General features: G+C 35.1%; 1 protein-coding gene across 2 annotated transcripts in view; it reads right to left on the reverse strand.

The window, feature by feature from the left end:
* Positions 1-3,476: 3,476 nt before the first annotated feature.
* Positions 3,477-21,727, reverse strand: part of Got2 (glutamate oxaloacetate transaminase 2) — a 33,954-nt gene continuing 15,703 nt past the window's right edge. Inside the window, exons 6-12 of one of the 2 annotated variants that reach the window (XM_076466284.1) lie at positions 13,472-13,559; positions 12,615-12,683; positions 11,904-11,939; positions 8,413-8,563; positions 5,295-5,460; positions 4,927-5,077; positions 3,477-4,032 (exon numbers count right to left, since the gene is read on the reverse strand). In XM_076466284.1, coding sequence (XP_076322399.1) covers positions 3,910-4,032; positions 4,927-5,077; positions 5,295-5,460; positions 8,413-8,563; positions 11,904-11,939; positions 12,615-12,683; positions 13,472-13,559 — 784 coding nt within the window. In that variant the 3' untranslated portion in view covers positions 3,477-3,909. The remainder of the gene's footprint in view (positions 4,033-4,926; positions 5,078-5,294; positions 5,461-8,412; positions 8,564-11,903; positions 11,940-12,614; positions 12,684-13,471; positions 13,560-21,727) is intronic. The other variant, XM_076466285.1, reaches the window with a different exon arrangement.

The raw sequence follows: 21,727 nt of genomic DNA on the forward strand, positions 1-21,727 counted from the left end.
GACCAAATTTTATATTCTGCTGGAATGTGACATACAGAATAGTGTTTAGTTTCTATGGCTTCTTATTGATAGTCGCAGATGCCTCAAGTTCTTCCATTAATCTCTCACACATCTTGTGTTTCATCTTTCTTACAAAGAATGAAGACTTCATTTCGGCCTCTTTCCAAAATTTTTTAAAAATTATCATTGATTAGTGTATAGATTTTTATTAGTCTCAAAATTTCTTAACTATTTAAATATTCGTTTAATGTAATTTAATTAAAAAAGGAAAATAAATTATTTTTATAGGAAAGTTTTGTTCACGTTTGCATTAGCTATCGTGATATAAATTTTCTTCTCTCACAAACTAATGAACGTGGTATTTACCTATTACAAAAAAACAACTACCCAAGGTATATTATTTCGTAGATCATGAGTTGATATAACCATATATACAATTGGATGATGTTTACCATTATGTTTTACTTGTGATGTAAAAGCTGAGCTCATGGATTTACTGAGATGGAATATCACCATCTGTTATCCATTTTGTGGATCTAACAATACAATCCCAGTTGTAATGTTCTGACATGTGCACTAGGTAGGCTAAACTGGTGTTATACTTTTTACGTAAGTGAAATATATTTTATTTTTTTTTTGTGCGTTATGTCTTGCAGTTTCTCCAAACACTTTTGAATTCTAGATATTTATTTAACTAGAAAGGAAAAAAACAACAACATAGAACTATGATAATCCATTTTTGGTTTAATTATTCTGTTTTATCCTTTCAAACACTTTCTTTAATATATCATGTTCCACAACAACAGATCGTGAGTGTTGTTCAGCAATGCATTTTTCAAAGACTTCTTTCTTCAGAAGGAAAATGTTCAAGATGCGAAAGGATTCTGTTGTTAAACGTTAATATGTCATATTTATATGTTCAAACCATTGAGTTAAACTAGAGGTACTTTTAGGATATTCAGTATGACATTATGTTGGTTTACAATTCTTATTGGAAAGAGGAAACCTTTTAACTGATCTTAAGATTTGACCTCATTGATAGTAATTTTATCTTAAATAAACGAAGTAACTTTATTGTTTGATACCTGAAAAGTTTAACTTATCATAGAATGGTTTACGATCATCTTTGTATATAACAACTTCCCTACTTGTTTTTTTAACTTAAATTAATAACTTTATGTGGTGTTCTAGAACTGATTTCAATACAAATAGTAGATAGGTATACGTAATAACTACCAGGGTGAAGCAGGATATTTGAGAGTAATACGAATCTGAAAACTCGGGTGAGTTAAGTTATTTGAGAAATAAACAGACCAGACATGTTTGAAGAAGGATGAAAATATTTATTATACACAAAGAGTTTGTGAACAAGTAGGCCTTTACTGGCTTATTCAGTAAATATATATCCTTCCATTTCTCATGATGAACTAAACACATTCTTAACTGGGTAAAACTTTTTTAAAGGATAAAAGCTCCGATCATTCACAAAACATCGTATTATTTGGGTTGTCATTTGATTGAACGTTCGAAGCATCTGTCAGATGTTGCATACAGACGCCACTCATTCAGCCAGCAAAGGACGACGCAGTTGGTAAACCTTTTAAAGCAGATATGCTGTAACATTCCCTTAAGTATTCTGTTATATTTGTATTAATATATTCTTGATGGTACTTTAATTAAACTTAAAGAAAACCCATAATTCAAATAAAAGTATTATTAAAATGTTGTTGTAAACCATGCATTTAAAAACTTTAATGCTCGTAATATTGGCTGGAGTTCTAGAATCAATGTGTTGTTATGCATACGCGAAGGTTGTTTTTTCTATCATATCACATCGAATATACCCACCATTTCAGTGGTGGTGGCGTTATTATGTTACATTCATTCCTCCTACTTATTGGTTGAAAAAGAAAAAAGTAGTCCAAGATTTGCCCGTGGGGGAAGGGCTGTACACTAGCTGCCCTTCAATCTATCGTTGCTAAATGAGAAACAGCTAGCGTAGATAGCTCTTGTGCAGCTTTGCGAGAAATTCTACACAAACCAAACCACCAAAACTAGAATTTTAATGAAGATTACTATAGACTTAAATTACTCTGATTCGTTACCACTCACCCTACAAACTAGTTTAAATTCTCAGTTCATGGAAAAAGTTAATCAAATATATTAAGGCCTTGAATAAAGTTTTATTTAAATGTATACTTCTTTACTTACCACTAGCGAGTCGTATTCGTCTTCCTGTACCCTTAAAATTCACTAAAATGGGAAATTCTTACATAATTAACCAGTTAGTTGGACGAATAATTCATTTCGACGGAATGTCACGTTATGCAAACACCTAAACTATCTTCAGCTTTTAGACGCAAGTAAACGACACGTCAAAATACAAACACGCAGTACTGAACATTCAAGAAATTGTAGTTATAGAATGTACGTTTTGCGACACCAGCGCCTTAACAATACTTAAAAAAATTGAATTGGAATAAAATTTAAGTAATTTTATTTCTAGGAAGTGTTCAAGGGTTGTTTCAGCAAAAAATGATTTATTTTACTCAAAGTTAAGGGTAAAAACCTTACACTCATGAAAATGTGTTATATAAAACTACCTTAAAATTGGAGGAATTTTCCAGGTCTGTGCGAACCAGGTAACAATCGCAATTACACATGATACTCATTGCTTACAATGCAATTTCTAATTTGTACATCTTCCACACACTAGATTCCTTGGAAAATCTTTCGGTTTGAAATCAATTACTTTTGTTTTTATTACAAATCAACATATCTACACCATCACTTTTCGTTATAGGTGGTAGTGGTGGCTGAAAACCACTGACAACATCCATGTTCTCACAGGGTTTGTTAAGCCTAGCGTTATCTTTTCTTCAAGCAACCTTTATGTCTGGTAAACATCTACAGCAGAGCAAAGACAAGTATAGTATCATTAGTTTCCTGGGATCTTCAAGTTGTGATTTATGTTTATTATAATAGTTATCTTTATTAATTTGTCTGGACAACGACTTCGGGTTTATACTTTGGAAAGAGCTGCATGACTTGATCTATATCAGTCAAGACATATTGTACTCAACAATATATCTACCATTAATAGTGGCAGATATATATACAGAATACCACAAACACTGAAACTGTTTTCATATATATATATTTTGATTATCTTCATATATTTGGATAATAAAGTGACCTTTACACATTAGTTAATTAGAAGAGAACCTTTATTTTAACAATATATGATTATATGGAGTATAATAGATGATTGTTTCTTAAAAATATATCAAAATGTGAAAGTCCTTCCAACATGCTTTACAAATTTGGAAACATGTGTATATACTATGTAAAAACTGTTACTTCCATGCTAAGAAAGTGTTATGTTCAGTGTTCACAGTACAAAACATTTTAACATACTTTATGAAGTCATAATTATGTGTTTCTGATAAACGTCCTCCAATCTCTTCACAAAACCAAACATTTAACAATTTTTATTTTCCTTCTACAAACAGGAACATTAAAAAATGTGAACACTGCTTAGAGCAAAACAATGATTTTGAAGAGAAAGTTCCAGTTTTCTATTTACTGTCTACACTTCATGCTTAAAATATACACAAGAGCAACAAAAACACAATTGTGTGTCTTTAACTGTTTTTTTAAAGACTATGAAACACGTTGGAATTAGGGCACACTTTCCATATGTACATACAGAGTATGTTACAATGTGGTGGCATTTAGCATCTCACTTACCAAACTAAAATATATATTTAATATTAATTGAAATGTATAATATATGAAAACAGAGGTGCAAACCAGACTAAGTACATTCTGTTTAGTACAACATACAAAGAACACAAAGCGAGGGCAGGCAGTAGCACCTAGTGTTACTAATTATTTAGAAGAGAAAAATTACTTGGTAACTTGGTGCATAGCATGAGCAAGGTAATCTACGTTGTTAGAAGAGATACCAGCCACCGATATTCGTCCATCTTTTGTAAGGTAGACACTGAAGTCTGCTGTCAGTTTTTCTACCTATGGAAAAAAACAAAAAATACGTTCAAGATCTAATTATATATTTTAAAAGTCTAAGTCATATTAAAATGATTAAAAAACGACACTGAATTACATTAAGTTGTGTTAATAATAAATAAGTTGAAAAGATACTTTTATATCTATGCACAAACGTAATTCTCTCCTGCTCTATGAAACTACGTTTGTCTTCTGCTAAAACATTCAACTAGCAACAACTTGTACACATTATGATGATTTTGTTACAGTTACAATGCTAACAATTAGATTCAAGGAAAGCTTTTAAAGTCAAAGATAACAGTACGTAAAGAAATGTAACCCAAATACCATCTTCATCTTTCAATATTAATTATACCAAACTGAGAATTCTATCTCATGTTAGTATATTATACGAAATGAATACATACTTTTCAAGTTAATGGCCAGGAAGTTTAACATTTACTTACTTGTTTATAGACGTAATTTGTAATTGTTCTTTTTTTCTCATCAAATTCTCAATGGGGTACAACTTCTGCACCACCCTGTATTTAAAATACGTGCTATTTGTCCAAGTTAATATTTTTCTAAACTTCTTGTTACATTTACACAGCAATCTGTAGCACAGATTACCAGCCATCTACCAACTTATTGCAGTTCATTTGTGATCCATTATCTACAGCAGCTTTGTCATATCTGGTAGTATAACATTGTAGGACACACTTGTATAAATTAAGCCTTTTGTTCCAGAAACAAGAATGTCTGGGCTGTGTAGATATACACAGTTCAATATTACGACCATACGCAGTTTTGCACGTCACTACTAGTATTTTAATATTTGCCTTTATTTTTGTTGATTTATAGCCAGTAGTAAGATCCATACAATACATAGAATGTTGAAGTTTCCGTTATAGAACATACCTCCTTAGGATTCATTCCAGTAAAACAAAACATTCCAATCTGGTCAGTGATGTGTTGCCAGTTGCGAGTTGACCCCTCCCTTTTCAGGCCATCTCTGAGACGGGTTCTCATGCTAATTATTCTATCAGCCATTCCTTTCACATCTTTCAACCTGTATTATATAATTATGAGGTATATTGTTATGCCAATGCAATTTTTGTCCTTATATACCAAAGAATACTTAGTTCGTAGATCGTAACATGATCTAAATACTAGAAAATATTTTGGAATTTCCAAACAAAGCTGAAGAAGGTAGTTATTTATAATATTCAAAAGAATTTTACTTATAATAAATTTATAAACATAGTATAAGAAAACTACAAACACACCACTGTTCTCGAAGTTCGGGTTCTACAAGAATCATCTGTGCAATTCGTGCTCCATGAATAGGAGGATTGGAATAAGTGGGGCGTATTATGATCTTCAACTGAGAAAGAACCCGCTGGGCTTCGTCTTTTGAATTGCACACCATGGTGAAGGCTCCAACACGTTCACCTGAAGACAAATAAACCCACAAAATATAAAAAAGTTTGATTAATGCTCTACACCAAACAAAAACAGGTTACATAACCAATTTTATATAAAAAGTTTTATATACAACTGAGGGGAACAAAATGTCATCACACCGAGAACAATAATACTACATCACACACTGTTGAGTAGCACACACACTCAACATCACACGCTACACTCTGTTGAGTAGCACACACACTCAACATCACACGCTACACTCTGTTGAGTAGCACACACACTCAACATCACACGCTACACTCTGTTGAGTAGCACACACACTCAACATCACACGCTACACTCTGTTGAGTAGCACACACACTCAACATCACACGCTACACTCTGTTGAGTAGCACACACACTCAACATCACACGCTACACTGTTGAGTAGCACACACACTCAACATCACACGCTACACTGTTGAGTAGCACACACATCACACGCCTACATCACACGCTACACTGTTGTAGCACACACTCAACATCACACGCTACACTCTGTTGAGTAGCACACACACTCAACATCACACGCTACACTCTGTTGAGTGGCACACACTCAACATCACACGCTACACTCTGTTGAGTAGCACACACACTCAACATCACACGCTACACTCTGTTGAGTAGCACACACACTCAACATCACACGCTACACTCTGTTGAGTAGCACACACACTCAACATCACACGCTACACTCTGTTGAGTAGCACACACACTCAACATCACACGCTACACTCTGTTGAGTAGCACACACACTCAACATCACACGCTACACTCTGTTGAGTAGCACACACACATCAACGCTCACACGCTACACTCTGTTGAGTAGCACACACACTCAACATCACACGCTACACTCTGTTGAGTAGCACACACACTCAACATCACACGCTACGCTCTGTTGAGTAGCACACACTCAACATCACACGCTACACTCTGTTGAGTAGCACACACACTCAACATCACACGCTACACTCTGTTGAGTAGCACACACTCAACATCACACGCTACACTCAACACACACACTCAACATCACACTCACTGTTGAGTAGCACACACACTCAACATCACACGCTACACTGTTGAGTAGCACACACACTCAACATCACACGCTACACTCTGTTGAGTGGCACACACACTCAACATCACGCGCTACACTGTTGAGTAGCACACACTCAACATCACACGCTACACTCTGTTGAGTAGCACACACTCAACATCACACGCTACACTCTGTTGAGTGGCACACACTCAACATCACACGGCTACACTCTGTTGAGTAGCACACACACTCAACATCACACGCTACACTCTGTTGAGTAGCACACACACTCAACATCACACGCTACACTCTGTTGAGTAGCACACACACTCAACATCACACGCTACACTCTGTTGAGTAGCACACACACTCAACATCACACGCTACACACTGTTGAGTAGCACACACACTCAACATCACACGCTACACACTGTTGAGTAGCACACACACTCAACATCACACGCTACACTGTTGAGTAGCGCACACACTCAACATCACACGCTACACTGTTGAGTAGCACACACTCAACATCACACGCTACACTCTGTTGAGTAGCACACACACTCAACATCACACGCTACACTGTTGAGTAGCACACACACTCAACATCACACGCTACACTGTTGAGTAGCACACACACTCAACATCACACGCTACACTCTGTTGAGTAGCACACACACTCAACATCACACGCTACACTCTGTTGAGTAGCACACACACTCAACATCACACGCTACACTCTGTTGAGTAGCACACACACTCAACATCACACGCTACACTCTGTTGAGTAGCACACACACTCAACATCACACGCTACACTCTGTTGAGTAGCACACACTCAACATCACACGCTACACTCTGTTGAGTAGCACACACACTCAACATCACACACTACACTCTGTTGAGTAGCACACACACTCAACATCACACACTACACTCTGTTGAGTAGCACACACACTCAACATCACACACTACACTCTGTTGAGTAGCACACACACTCAACATCACACACTACACTGTTGAGTAGCACACATAATTTAATTTTATTTGGTTATTTTTCTTCTAGTGCAGCATCTCTGTCCTCTTAGTTGATGCAATATTATGGCTTCATATGTCAATTACACTATGTAATAAATTTTGTTCCTGGATAGTATGTGTTATTTCTTAATAACTTATGTTGTAAAAGTACAGAAAATGACCATTATTCCCTTCAAACTTTGCTATTGTGACCTGGATAACGAAATTTAGAAATTAACCTATTTTATGTAAAAAATGGGCAAATTTGCACATTTTCATTTACATAAGGTCTGAATAAAACAACATATGAATCAAGATTTACATGTATTTATACTCAACTTATTCAAAAATGTTTAGAAGTGAGCAGATTTTCTAGACTTGTAACTGTAATGTAAGTCACTTTCACGTATCAGCCCCCAAATATAGTCTCCTATCATGTTTTCATTACACGCTCCCGGGTCACAAAAGCAAAGTTTAAAGAGGAAAACAGGTCTTTTCCCATTTACTTTAGACAAACAATTGGGAAACAACACTTTCTGTCCAGGAACAAGAAAAAGTAAAAATTTTGTTACATATTTATCCAGAAGTTTTTCTGTTTTGTTTTAGAATTACATTTTTAATGAAAGTTTAAATATCAACATTGATTTAAATAATTTGACTCATATTTCAGCCCTTGCAAGATTTTGCTAAGCCATATGTTGTTCACATTTCTACAGACTAGTTTTTTGTATTGCCAAAGTAATGTATTAAAGATAACTTACTTTCTTACACCATTACTACACAAAGTTATAACGAAACTAGTAACAAGAATCATGCAACTGTGGAAAACAAAATGAAAAGCAACAATATTAAAATAGAACTGAAATGACTTCGCTAACCATATAATCCCATGTTCTTGGCAAAAGATTGAGCTAAGCCAATCCTGTGACCATTATCAACAAACATCCTGACTGCCATGGCATCACGATCAATGTCACCTGTTGCAAAACCTTGGTAGGCCATGTCAAAGAATGGAAACAGTTTTCTGGACTGTCAGAATAACATTACGTTAAAAAAACAATTTAGGCCTAAAACTATTGAAACAATGAAAAAGCCTACGTAACTAAAACAAGAAATAAACTGTAGTTCTGGGAAATATAAACACTTTGCAAGATTAAAGTTTTTTTTTCTTCAGAAATCTATTGTAGTTTAACCGATTCTAGTAATAACAAAATCATGGAACAATGTAAAGATCTTCACAAAACTGTTGCTTATAAAACATTAATTATAACCAATGAACTCAAAATCAGATATGCAGCTGTAATTCTGAGCGACAGAAGATATTACACTATTTTTCAGTATTACATTCTTTAAGCAAATGGTTAATATGCAGAATGTTCAAAAGTTAACTTCTCTTTGCATGGTTTTTATCTGAAACCATTACTACGATTACAGTTTTTAACTCTGTCAATAAGTCTTAATCACTGACCAATTTTACAACCATGAAAGTATACATACTATAATCTTTAACATGGTATGTGCACCTACCTCCAAATGTAAATATCGAACATTTTTTTCGTTAAAACTTTATTCGTTTTAATGTTATTTTCTCTTTGTTAACTCTAAACGGACTTGGTTGATTTGACCAACCTTGCAACCACCATGGAGAATATAAAATAAATTACTAGACTGTAACAGAAGATCATAATTAATCTTCAAGAGTTCATGGCTTCTAACAGTTTACATCTGTATTTATTTTGTTTCTTGCTTTTTGAACCTTGCATATCTAATGATCCAGATACATACTGTGGATCATGGGGTAAAAACACGACTCCAGTTACAGTGTTAAACAACGTAGCGTAAGAGATGATAAAGAGTTTAACCCTCATTGAGGAGTATTTATTTTTCATTTGTTAACTTAAATAACCTTATCCACCCAAACAAGTTTCTAATCTCCAGATTTGTTACTTTTATAACAATCAATAATATACATAGAAACTGAGAACAAGATAGCATTACATATCACATGCTAAAACTACCTTCCAGTTGGTTATGAATGATGTAAAAGCAGAAAACATGGTTAAATAAAAGATAATTTTAATGATAAATTTCTTTAAAATACAGGGTTACAGGTTATTTAATAAAGACAGTGCTAAAGTGAGAAGTGGCTTTATATATAAAATGCGAGTTAGATCCTGTTGAAGTTGAAGATAATTTCTATTAAACCTAAAGCTAAGGGTATCCTCTACTGCACATAAAGGCTTTAATTCAAAATTTAATTAAACTATCTTTTGTTCATGTTATAGCAATTAGTACATCAAAATCATAATAACTCATATTTTAATAGTATACAAGCTATTAATTTTATAAGGCAATATTAAACAAATCCTGAGTTTCCCCTAGTGTATAAAATGTGATTTATTTCTAGGCATCATCTCTTCTCTAATTTATTTATCACCCCTCCAATAAATACAAAATTTATCAAAAATTACTCACTATAATATTGTCATCACTCAGATAAAACATAATTATTATAGTTTTCAATTTTAGTTAGCAAATTAGCATACATCAAAACCAAACAGTTTATATGAGGCCTTCTTAATATATGATTAACGTTTGCAAGAATTGATGAACTACAAATCTGAACTAGTTTGTTGTATTGTGATAAATAGGGAATCAGAGTAGCTAAGCCTTTAGTTATCTTTCTCCATTAAAATTATAGTTTTATTGGTTGAATCAGAGTAGCTAAGCCTTTAGTTATCTTTCTTCATTAAAATTAGTTTTATTGGTTTGTTTTGAATTTTGTTCAAAGCTACACAAGAGCTATCAGTGATAGCCATGTCTCATTGACCAGTGATAGAGGAAGACAGCTAGCTAACACCACCCAACAGACAAAGCATAATTTTCATAGCCATTAAATAGAAAATGAGACCCCTCTTGCCACACCCACCTACCACATCCTCTCTTTAAGGATTTGTCAATAGCTTTCTTAAAGTTAATACTATATTATTCATAACTGATAGAAAGCTATGGTTTTTTATCTGTTAAATGACATGACAGTTTTTTTGTTAGGTTCACTTTCTCTACAAGTTCCACTCCCATTAGAAATACAAAATAGTTTGCATGAATTTTTAAACAACTTTTGTCTCATAGAAAGGAAGAAAAATAAAAGACAACCCAGGTAGGAACTTTATGTTTGTACCTATGTGTATTATCTATTTATTATTATAAAAGTAACTAAAATGTAAAATTAGGACACTTTAGGTTAGTTAAAAATTAGACTATTAAAACAAATAGCAGTAAAATAAATTTCTTGTGAAGTATACACATATAGCTTGTGAGTAACAATTTGATAATGTCAGCTGAATGATTGAACTTTTTAATTGTGGAAACATCAGTTAGACATGGTCCAAACAATAAAATGTTTGTGTAAAAAGATGCATATTTGAATGAGTTTAAAGCTACTTAGGATAAACAAATAAACCTAGAAGTGAAAAAAAATGTTAATTAAGATGTATTTCAACTTATTTTTGGGTGGTTAGGGTTGGGTCAAATTGACCAACTCTGTATAGAATCAATGTAGATAAAAAAATAAATATAAAGCTTTACTGAAAAAAAACGTTTTAAATACATTTAGGAGGTTTTAGAGATTATTGACATGAAAGAAATATTTCTATCTTACCATGAAAAGCCCTCAGACTAGTCAATACACTTAAGGACAAATCTTTATTGAAAATAGTTCAGAAAAAAAAAAAAAAGAAGAAAAAAGACGTCTAACGTTTACTGAAAGTCTGCTGAATAATGTGTTCAAAATAGTCACATGATGAGTAAGTTTGACCAAACCTGTATATACACTGATGATAAATTAGTTTAAAATTAGTTGTAACTATGAAGAACAAAAAGTGAAGAGAGACAGTTGCAAGTGTGCTTGTTGACATACACTCACCAAGAAGGTTAATGTAATTATTACTGTTGCAGGAGGACAGTAATGCGGCATTACATCGTAAAAATGTATGTTCTTGGAACCAAATTTTCTTAACAAAGAATTACCAATTATTACTCAAAACCAAAATCTGTTATTACACCATTAACAATTAAAATTCACTTACTAAGTGTCCATAAAATGTATACAAATGAAATAAAAAGTTGTCTAACTTTCTGCTTGTTTGTGTTAAGTACAAAGCAACACAGTGGGTTATCCATGTTGTGCTCACTACAGGGACTGGAACCAGATTTTAGGGTTAAGTCTTCAGACAATTTCTGATCCACTGAAGGGCAGGTTATCTAAGATACTGGAATGTCCTTTCCTTACACAGATTCATTTATTACATGATTTTATCACTCAGAATTTACATCATCTTAAAGCAACAGAAACAAAAAAAGTACTTGCCTTAATAAGGTCAGACATTTCCTTCCACTGTTCAGGCTGTAAGTATGAAAACAACAAATGAATATTCCAAGAATAAACTCATACTGTAGAATTACAAGGTGAAACATAGACAAACCCATACTGTAGAATTACAAGGTGAAACATAGACAAACCCGTACTGTAGAATTACACAGCAACAAGGTGAAACACAGACAAACCCAAACCCGCATGTAGAATTACTGTAGAATTACACAGCAACAAGGTGAAACACAGACAAACCCGTACTGTAGAATTACACAGCAACAAGGTGAAACACAGACAAACCCGTACTGTAGAATTACACAGCAACAAGGTGAAACACAGACAAACCTATACTGTAGAATTACACAGCAACAAGGTGAAACACAGACAAACCTATACTGTAGAATTACACAGCAACAAGGTGAAACATAGACAAACCTATACTGTAGAATTACACAGCAACAAGGTCAAACATAGACAAACCCTTCATTCAATAACTTTGTTAGTAAAACTTCCTTTTAGTTGACAAAAAACAACATTTTTAACAATGTTAATCCTTGTTTTTCTAAGAAAGAAAACTGCAAGTTATTTTAAATCTTCCCATAAACACCAAAACAAAAAAGGCACTGCTGTTGTTTCTCTATTATATGACATAACAACAAGTGTTTACAAAGACAGCTGTAAAAAAAAATTAAGAGAATAAACCCTTACTTTTGGGTCCACTCCAGTAGGGTTGTGGGCACAGGCATGCAGTAGAATAATGGAGTTCTCGGGTATTTTCTAAAGAGGGGGGGAAAACTATATATATATATATATGCTTTTCATGTACAAAATGTGTATTAATGAACAGAGATCCAACAAATACAGTGAAGGAAAAAAACAAATTACCAAAATTATTTCACAAATAACTAACTTTTCCAGAAGTTGAATTATGTCTTCACATGAAAAAAATTTGATTCTTGTGTGCATTATGTAAAAAGAAAAACTTCACTGAATTTTTGTTATAACAGAAATGATTAATAATCTACAGCACAGAGAATGGAAAAAAGTTCCATTCAAAATGCACTTGATAAAATGTCCAATGCAGAAGACTATTGTATATGTGTGACCTTTGGTTGCACTTAAGAAATACTGCTACATTTTACACTTATTGTGAAAATCACAACACTAGCAGTACAAGTTTTGTTTTTGTAAACAAACTTATCAAATACTAAGTAAACTTTCATTAAAACTAAATAACTTATCTTTAAAAGCTTCCCATAAATGATTACCTCTACATGTCTCTCCAGACAATGTCCTGCTGAATAATTAAGATACAACCTTCATTATTAGTTATAGCTCACTAGTTTCAATAACACCAGCTTTGGTGTTGACAACCATGTTACTGAAACTGGTCTGCTGTAATGAATAAAGATTTTAAGTTTCATTATGGAAAAAAAAAAAGTCGGGTTTTTTATTTTTTTTTAAAGGTGATTATTACATTGGATCATGAGCATGTTTGTATAAAAATTGACAATTAGGACTGTTTTATGAGTATTACACTTAATACCAAACACAAAACTACTTACCGAGATGTCTTCCAGTAAGCCCGTAAAATCTAATCCACAGGTTTTAGAATCATAATATCTGTACTGTTTGACTGCAAATCCAGCTTTCCTGTAAGTCAGGTAAATACAACATAATTTGAAACATTGCAGAATTATTAATAGCCAGAAATATTTAGAATGATAACCTTGTGAGGTTAGGAATTTTCCTGAAGTAAAAAATTCATCATTAACTTTAAAGCACTTTTGAAGGCTTCATTTCTTACTTTTGTAATCTTCCACCTTCAGAACCTTTCTGTACAATAGAATGAAAAAAACAAAGGGACATTATGGAACAGCAGGAGAATAAGTGTCCTTGAAAAAATAGATTACCAACATGTAGCAAACAGTTCACCAAAGTGGACATTATCCTTTTTAAAATGAATGTTTCAAAACAAAACATAACTGGCATTTATTTATTTTTTCCAAATATGAATTATACAAATATTTTGCAATAACAAAAAGTATTTGAAAATATTTCATAACTAACATTTGAACACAATGTTTACTTCATAAAGACTGACATTTTGTTAATTAAAGCAAAATTTAGGGTAGATATAACTGGTCAAAAAATGCATGACAAAGTTTTAACTGTGTTTACTGAATAAAACAATGTATTTATCCTGTTTTACAACTAAACTATCGAACAACTAGTTTATTTTCTATTGGTGTTTTGAGTACTAACTTGTTTACTTGAGCCTAGATACATTGGTTTAAACAGCCTATAGTTATGGGTAGGTTATAATATAAACTAGGCTAAATACATTGTATTAACATTACATATATCAGAGTGAAGAATAGTTATTGTGACTAAATTCTGTTTACTTAAGGTACACTTAGTTACTTTAACTTGAAAACAAGGTAGTGATAAAAAATAATTCATTCTTAAAAGTTGGGCTTAACAGTAACAGTGTTAACAACAAGCTACTGACATTTAGTACTGAGTATATTCAAGCTATAAGTACAAATTTAATGGTTGCAACTAGTGTACAAGTTAAGGATTCACACTTTGTTTGGTGAATAAGTGGGTTTTATTTACGAACTCTGAACAGAGATGTACTTTTAAGGAAGTCAGTAAGGAGATATGCAATGTGTATGTGGAGTTTGTAGGAGAAGCTAGAAGTTATAATTAAAGTCGAGGCAATAGATAGAGAGTAGTGAAGACTGTGGGAAGTGGCAGCGAGAAACTTGACTATTTATATATGAGGGATAAATCAGCTGGTAGTCTTTCAGGAAAAAATGTTGTTAAATTAGGAGAAGGAAAAAAAAGGAACAGAGGATGTGAATAATAAAGTTATAGTTCCAGACAATTCCTTGATAAAACATGTGGATAGGACACACTGTTAGATAAACATGGAGAAAATTATCATACCCAGGGGCACAGATGGAAAATATAACAGGAGATATACAGGGTGTTTGGAAAGTCACTGTGCAGTTTTGTATGTTAATAAATATATAAGTGCACAGTGATTTTCTGAATACCCTGTAGAAAAGAGCAAACAGAGATACAGTTTTGTTGTGCACAGATAACAAAAGGCAGACCAGAGGAAATACTGAACTCTCAATATAGGATCAGGAACAAACCTCTTAACCACTTTACATTCATTATATCAGTTTTATACTACAATTTTAGCCCTTTTGCAACAGGTTAAGGATAAAAAACCAAGTCACTGCAACAATTGACATGCAATCAAATTTGTACTGAAATACAATTTTATGAAGTTATGCCAGTACTTTGGTATCAGATTGTAGATTATAATTCAGTCTTCAATATTATACACATGTTAATGTCTTCACTTGGTATGTTGAATGCAGAACTGGTTAAAATCAGATGCTCATGACGTCAGAATTCTAAGTATAGTTTCATAAGAATATGGAACTCAAATTACCAATGCTGTCAAGTTAAAATATAAAGTAAGAATCTCGTATCTTTTAGTTTTGTTGAGATATATACTGAATCAGGTACAGCTGCCCTGTTCACCTCTTTCCTTCTTTTGGCTGGTTGATTTAGTGTTTCATGGTACAAAGCTGCTATCTGTGACAAACATCCAGTAAAAAGGTGAAATTAAATATAGTAAAATTCATAAAAAATTAAGGTAAAACAAAACAGTTTTAAACATAAATAGCATAAAAACCAATGTTTACATTTAGTCTACAGCAGCAAGAGAAAAACTACAATAATACAAGTTGTAAAGGACTTCCTGTAGCATAACTTATTATCATAACTCACCAGGACGACTAGCAGGTAAGTTCAAACAGCAGCGTTAGTCACCTGAAGTTGGTCTTTCCAGTCCTGGTTCTGAGTTATGTGTCATTATAGCCATTTTCAAAAAAGTAATAAAAGTTTTAAAAGATGTGTAGCAAAATTGTAATAATAACTCGCCAGGATGACTAACGGGTAGTTCAAACAGCATTAGTCACCTAAGTTGGCCGTTCCAGTCCTGGTTTCGAGTTATTTAATGTTAGGCCATTTTCTAATTTAAAATCAAACTAGATGGACTTTCATTCTTAAGAGAATCACATTAAAAGAATTCTAATGTATAAATTAAACTTAAATGGCATTAAAAAGATTAATGGCCTTTAAAAAACGAAAAACATTACCAAGGTGGACAGTGTCACCATCACCAATAACACTGTGTAATGTTATGGACAAACCTTGGGACAAAACATGTTTAAAATGGTACTGTCGTTCAGAGTTGTAAAGATGGTAAGGAAGTAAAATGTGGCTTATTGTGATTTGAGTGTTACACAAATTACACACTGGTGCAACAGTTCCAGATGAAAGAAAATGGTGAGTTAAAAAACTGACCAATGTGTAGTCTAGTTAGAACAACTTCCTCTTTCTGATCCTTACGGAAGCAAGACGGCCAGAGCCCAATATAGGGTTTTATTTGGAAAAGCTTGTTTTCGCATTGCTCACTCCAAGTGGACTGCCAGCTGGCATGGAGCCGAGTCTTGAATACAAGACCATAGTCCATGTATGGAATAGGCACAGCAGTGATAGTGCCAGAGCAGATACATTTAGCTGAGGTGTTGGTGAGCTCGTTCCTCCAAATACCAATGTGGCCTGCTATCCAAAAAAACTTGATAGAAGTAGATGTTGAAGCGAAATGGGCCAGTCAGTTTTGAATATCAGTGAGAACAGGGTGTAAACCAATGTGAAGTGATTCCAGGGCCAGGAGAGAGCTAAGTAATCAGTATAAATAGTGCAGTTTGAATACAGCTTATGTTTTATGTGATCCAGGGCAAAAGAAATAGCATACAGTTCAGCAGTGAACACAGAAGCTGTAGAGGGGATTTGGCATGCAACCACCAAACTACAACCAACCATGGCAGAGCCCACAGAGTCACCTTATTTTGAACCATCTGTATAAATAAGAATGGAAAGATGGTTCAAAAGATGTTCAGCAAATAAAAAACAATACTTCCAATCAGGAGTATCTACTTTTCTCAAATGACTTAAAGAAAGGTGACATTTGGGAACTGTAACAAGTCATGGTGGAATGGGCTGACCAGTGGATACAGCAATATTATCCAAGGACAGACCCAATTCATCCAATTGCACCTGGATACAAAGGCCAAAAGGAGCAATACCAAACAGTCTGTTCTGAAAAAGTATGGCCCACTGAGAAAGAAAAACACAACTCCAGGTGGGATGCTTTGGTAAGAAACGAAGTTTCAAAGCATGTAGTAAGAACAGTTGCAAATGGCAGAAGTGCAAAGAAGGTTCCTGAGACTATGTATAAGCTCTGAATTGGGGAAGTGCAGAAAGCCCCAGTGCAGAGCCGAAATCCTTGATGATGAATGGGGTATAGCATCGTTAAGGCCAATCAAATAAGACCACGATATATCTTTAGCATAGAACATTGATCCACTCCCCAAATGGTGGTATAGAGGACACAGAGGATGTTCAGTCCTCTTCTACATTTGACCTGTAACTGCTTGATGTGTGGTATAAAGGTCAGCTTACAGTCAAAGATAAGCCCCAAGAACCTTGTCACAGGCAGCACAACTTCACTGATAGAGTTCAGGATCAGGGTGAATACTTGGCTGCAAAAGTGCATGCAACCAGTTTTAAAGAGAGAGAAATCAAAGCCATTCGCTGTGCTCCACTTCAGTAAACAATTGAGAGCAGTTTGTAGCTCCCACTCAATATACCTCAAGTTCGACAACTGACATGAGATGTGAAAGTCGTTGGCATGGAGTCCATTTACAACAGTTAGAGGGAGTTGTTCAGTGATGGCATTAATTTTTATACTGAAAAGTGTGATGCCCAAAACACAGCCCTGAGAGATTCCAAGTTCCTGTAGAAAAGAACAGGAAAGTGTCGAGCCAACACGAACTTGGAATCTCCTGTTCATTGAAAATTTAACAAAAATAGGCAAATGGACACGTAAACTATATATATATATATATATGGAGGTCTGGCAAAATGCCATACCTCCATGTTTTGTATCATAAGCCTTCTCAATGTCAAAGAATATTGATATAAAATGTTGTTGATTGAGAAACGGTTCTCTGATTGAAGTTTCAAGTCAAATAATGTGGTCCATGGTGGAGCACTGTTGTCGGAACCCACAGTGGGTGGACTAGAGGAGGTTGTTTGATTTGAGGAACCAAACAAGACAAGCATTAACCATCTTCTCTAAGGTCTTACTAAGACAGCTTGTCAACACAATTGGATGGTAGTTTGAAGGAATTTTGGGATCCTTCCCAGGCTTACAGAAAGGTAGAACAATAGCCTGGTACAAGGCATCAAGAAAAACATTTTCCTGCCAGATCTGGTTAAAAAAAATCAGAAGAATAGCAAGAGAAGCAGGAGATAGATGGCACAGCGTTTCATTGTGTACATCATCACGTTTGGCTGATGTACTGCTAGACCGATGAAGGGCCAGTATGAGATCCACCGGTGTAAAAAGACAATTATAGTCATAGAGACAATCATCTTAAAAAAAGTGAACTCTCTGCCTAAGTCTTGTTGGCTTCGAAGGTGGAGGAAGAAGTAGAAGTGCTAGATACATGGTAAAAGCTTTCACCTAGAGTATCGGTGATGCTCCAAGGTATCTGTTACTTCCTGGCCATCAAATCTTGTCCCATATGACTTTCAAACTGGTGGTAGAAGATATGCCAACTGAAAACTTAATCCAAGAGTCCTTCTGGCTTTGACATCTTACCCACTGGTGATGTGCATGGGCCAACTGAAAAGTGATGAGGTTTGAGAGTGTGGGATATCTATAGAAAGTATCCCAGGCCTATTTTTGAGCCTTCTGTGCCATACGGCAGGCAGGATTCCACCATGGACAAAAATATAGTTGAAAATGTGTCGAGGTTTTAGGAATACACTGAGCAGCTGTTTGTATAATACAGTCAGTTACTGCTGTTACACAATCAGCTATTGATGGCTCACAGATGACGGCAGGATCAAGTTCTGCGAGAGCAGTGAAAGAGGGCCAGTTTGCCTGATCCAGCTTCCACCAGGGCACAAGGGTCAGGTGGCATCAACCACAACAAGTCTCTCTCAAAATTATAGGAAAATGATCACTGCCTTGTGGATTATTGTCAACCATCCATGAAAAGTGAGAGAATAATGAAGGGGAGCAAATTGAGAGATCAATAACAGTAAAGGACTGGCTAGGTGCATGAAAATAAGTAGAAGAACCAATATTGAAAAGAGAAAGGTTGTGATTAGAGAGCATACGTTCTACAGAGCGACCCCTCCTATCAATATTAGCACTTCCCAAGAGGTGATGATGTCCATTATAGTCCCAGGATTAAAAAGGGAGACAGCAACTGTACAATGAGAGCATCATGGTCTGATTGATCATAGGTCTCTCCCAGGCGACAGGTAGAGAGAACAAACAGTGATTGTATGACCCACATGGAAACACGGATGGCTACAGCCTCTAAGGGTGTGTCGATTGGCAAAGACAGAGTGGGCACATGCTGATCAACCAACAGTTCCACCCCTCAATGCACTCATCCAACACACAGCTTGTCATTTCTGCACAAAGAAAATTGCCAAAAAGTGACTGTATTGGCAGGTTTCAGAAATGTTTTCTGTAAAAACATACAGGATGGTAGGAAGCAATCAGTGTTTTGATATCATCTAGATTAGAATGTAAACCTTGACAGTTCCATTGTATCAGGTGGCCATTTTTATTTGTGTGTAGGTAAATTGGGTGGAGAATCTTTCTGTTTACAACCACGTCTTTTTTCCTTACTGTCATTATTTGAGGGAGGTCTATCGACCTCCATGGATCCTGCACTGGAATCTCCTAATAGCAAGGACCTGCTCAATCGATAGTTTGATTGTTTTGCATCTTGGGGTGGGAAAAGATGCATCCAAGGAAATGCCTGTACCTGGAACCAAAGGACGTGGATCTCGGGTTTGTTGGAATGTATTTAAGGGACAGAGATGAGTGTTGAAGTTGATTCATCACCTTTCTTAAACCATGGAGGTCAAAAGGCTTTTCATTTGTTTTGAAAAAAATTATTTTGGAGGTACAGAGAGATCTGTCTGCACTCCCACTGTAGTTGTGGAATAAAGTGCAGCAGCATATGTCTGAGATGAAGTGAAGAACAACAATTTTTGAGCCTCAGGATAAGTAATGTTATGAATCATTTTCAAAAGCTGCAACTCTTTCTTCCAACCATTTAGGGCAAGAACGAAAGTAGGATGGGTGAGAACCATTGCAATTGATGCAACGAGGGTCCGTTTCACATTCACAGTCATCATGGTCCTTGCCACCACAACAAGCACACATCAGGAAACCACAACATGACATCTTTGACTGGCCAAACCTCTGACATTGGAAACATTGAAGAGGGTTTGAAATGTATGACAATACCCTAATATTACGATAACCTGCCTTGATGATGGCAGGTGGACATGGTGATGTAAATGTTAGAATGAAGGTATTGGTCAGCATCATAATTCAATCTTTGCAAGTGGAGATACATCTCACTGCAAAAACTTCTTGAGTGGAGAAACCAGTGAGAATCTATGATTCTGGGATGTTCTTCAAATTCCTCTTAACAATAACTCCTCATGTTGAATTCAAAGTAGCATGAGGTGCAACCTCAATAGGTGTATTCCCAACTGCCTTTGAATTCAAGAGGAGTTCATCATGTTGAGATGTGGATATTTCCACCATTTTGTCATCAGATCGAAGTTTCTTTACTGACTTTGGAGAGCTAGCAAGTCTCTCCAGTCCCTTCTGAATAAAAAAGGGGGGACATTTGCCCTTAAGGTTTGTTTGAAAGAGAATGTAAAATAAGAAAATGAGGTACAACAGGTGGTATGGGTTCTGAAGTTTGCTGCTCAGAAACTTCAAGACGTGGTCGTTTACCTATGGACTGTTTTTTTCATTATTTTATTTAAGTTTTTAATTGGAGGATCCATAATAAAAAAAGGGAAATTTCGGTACCCACTAACCCCACTCACCATAGAGCCCTATGATGGAACACTACAATGTCAAACAAGGACATTGCAGCAATGCTAGGGTTTTGTGAGCACTATACCCAAACACCAGCATCAGATACAATGTCCACAACACCTGTTGAGAACTTCCAACATTAGTACTTGGTTGACACTAGCTCAAATGGATCAGCCAATTGACTCAAGAGGAGTCACCCCAAGACTGCCTGTTAACAGGAATTCAAGGCCAAAGTTGTTTGTTAGGGTTGAACCCCTGAACCACCAGGATCCTCTCCTCCCCTTCACGGGTCATCACGCATGGTAAACATGTGGGTGGATGTTTAGATCCTAGAGGAGGTAAACTGAAAGAACAGAACCTTCCCTGGGAGGTCCCCTCACCACATAAAGGAATCCACACTGAGGGGTACTTTTTGGAAATGGTCCCCTCACATACACTTCAATATATGATATGTAAATAACCAACTGGCAGCTTAGAATCTCCCCCTTATGGATTTCCAAGTCATTCTAATCTGTTAAACCAAGATTAAGAAGATAGATTGTCTTTGGTCTGCTTCAAGTTTCATATTTTTTTAGATCTAAATACAGCTTAGCTACTAAGCTTGGTAAATTATAGTGGAATTCTATTGTATCAATATAAATGATTTATGATTTTTGGTTATTCAAATGTATACATAAAACCTAAAAAACATTGTTCCATTTCCTCCATGTGCAAAACTTTTAAAGGATTAGCAAGCTATATCCAGAAGCAGAGTTAAAAGGTTGTAGCTAGAAGAGAATTGTTTTCTTTGCTTTTTTTTAATGTA

Source organism: Tachypleus tridentatus, chromosome 11, assembly GCF_004210375.1.
Source record: "Tachypleus tridentatus isolate NWPU-2018 chromosome 11, ASM421037v1, whole genome shotgun sequence".
Classification (NCBI taxonomy): Eukaryota; Metazoa; Arthropoda; class Merostomata; order Xiphosura; family Limulidae; genus Tachypleus; species Tachypleus tridentatus.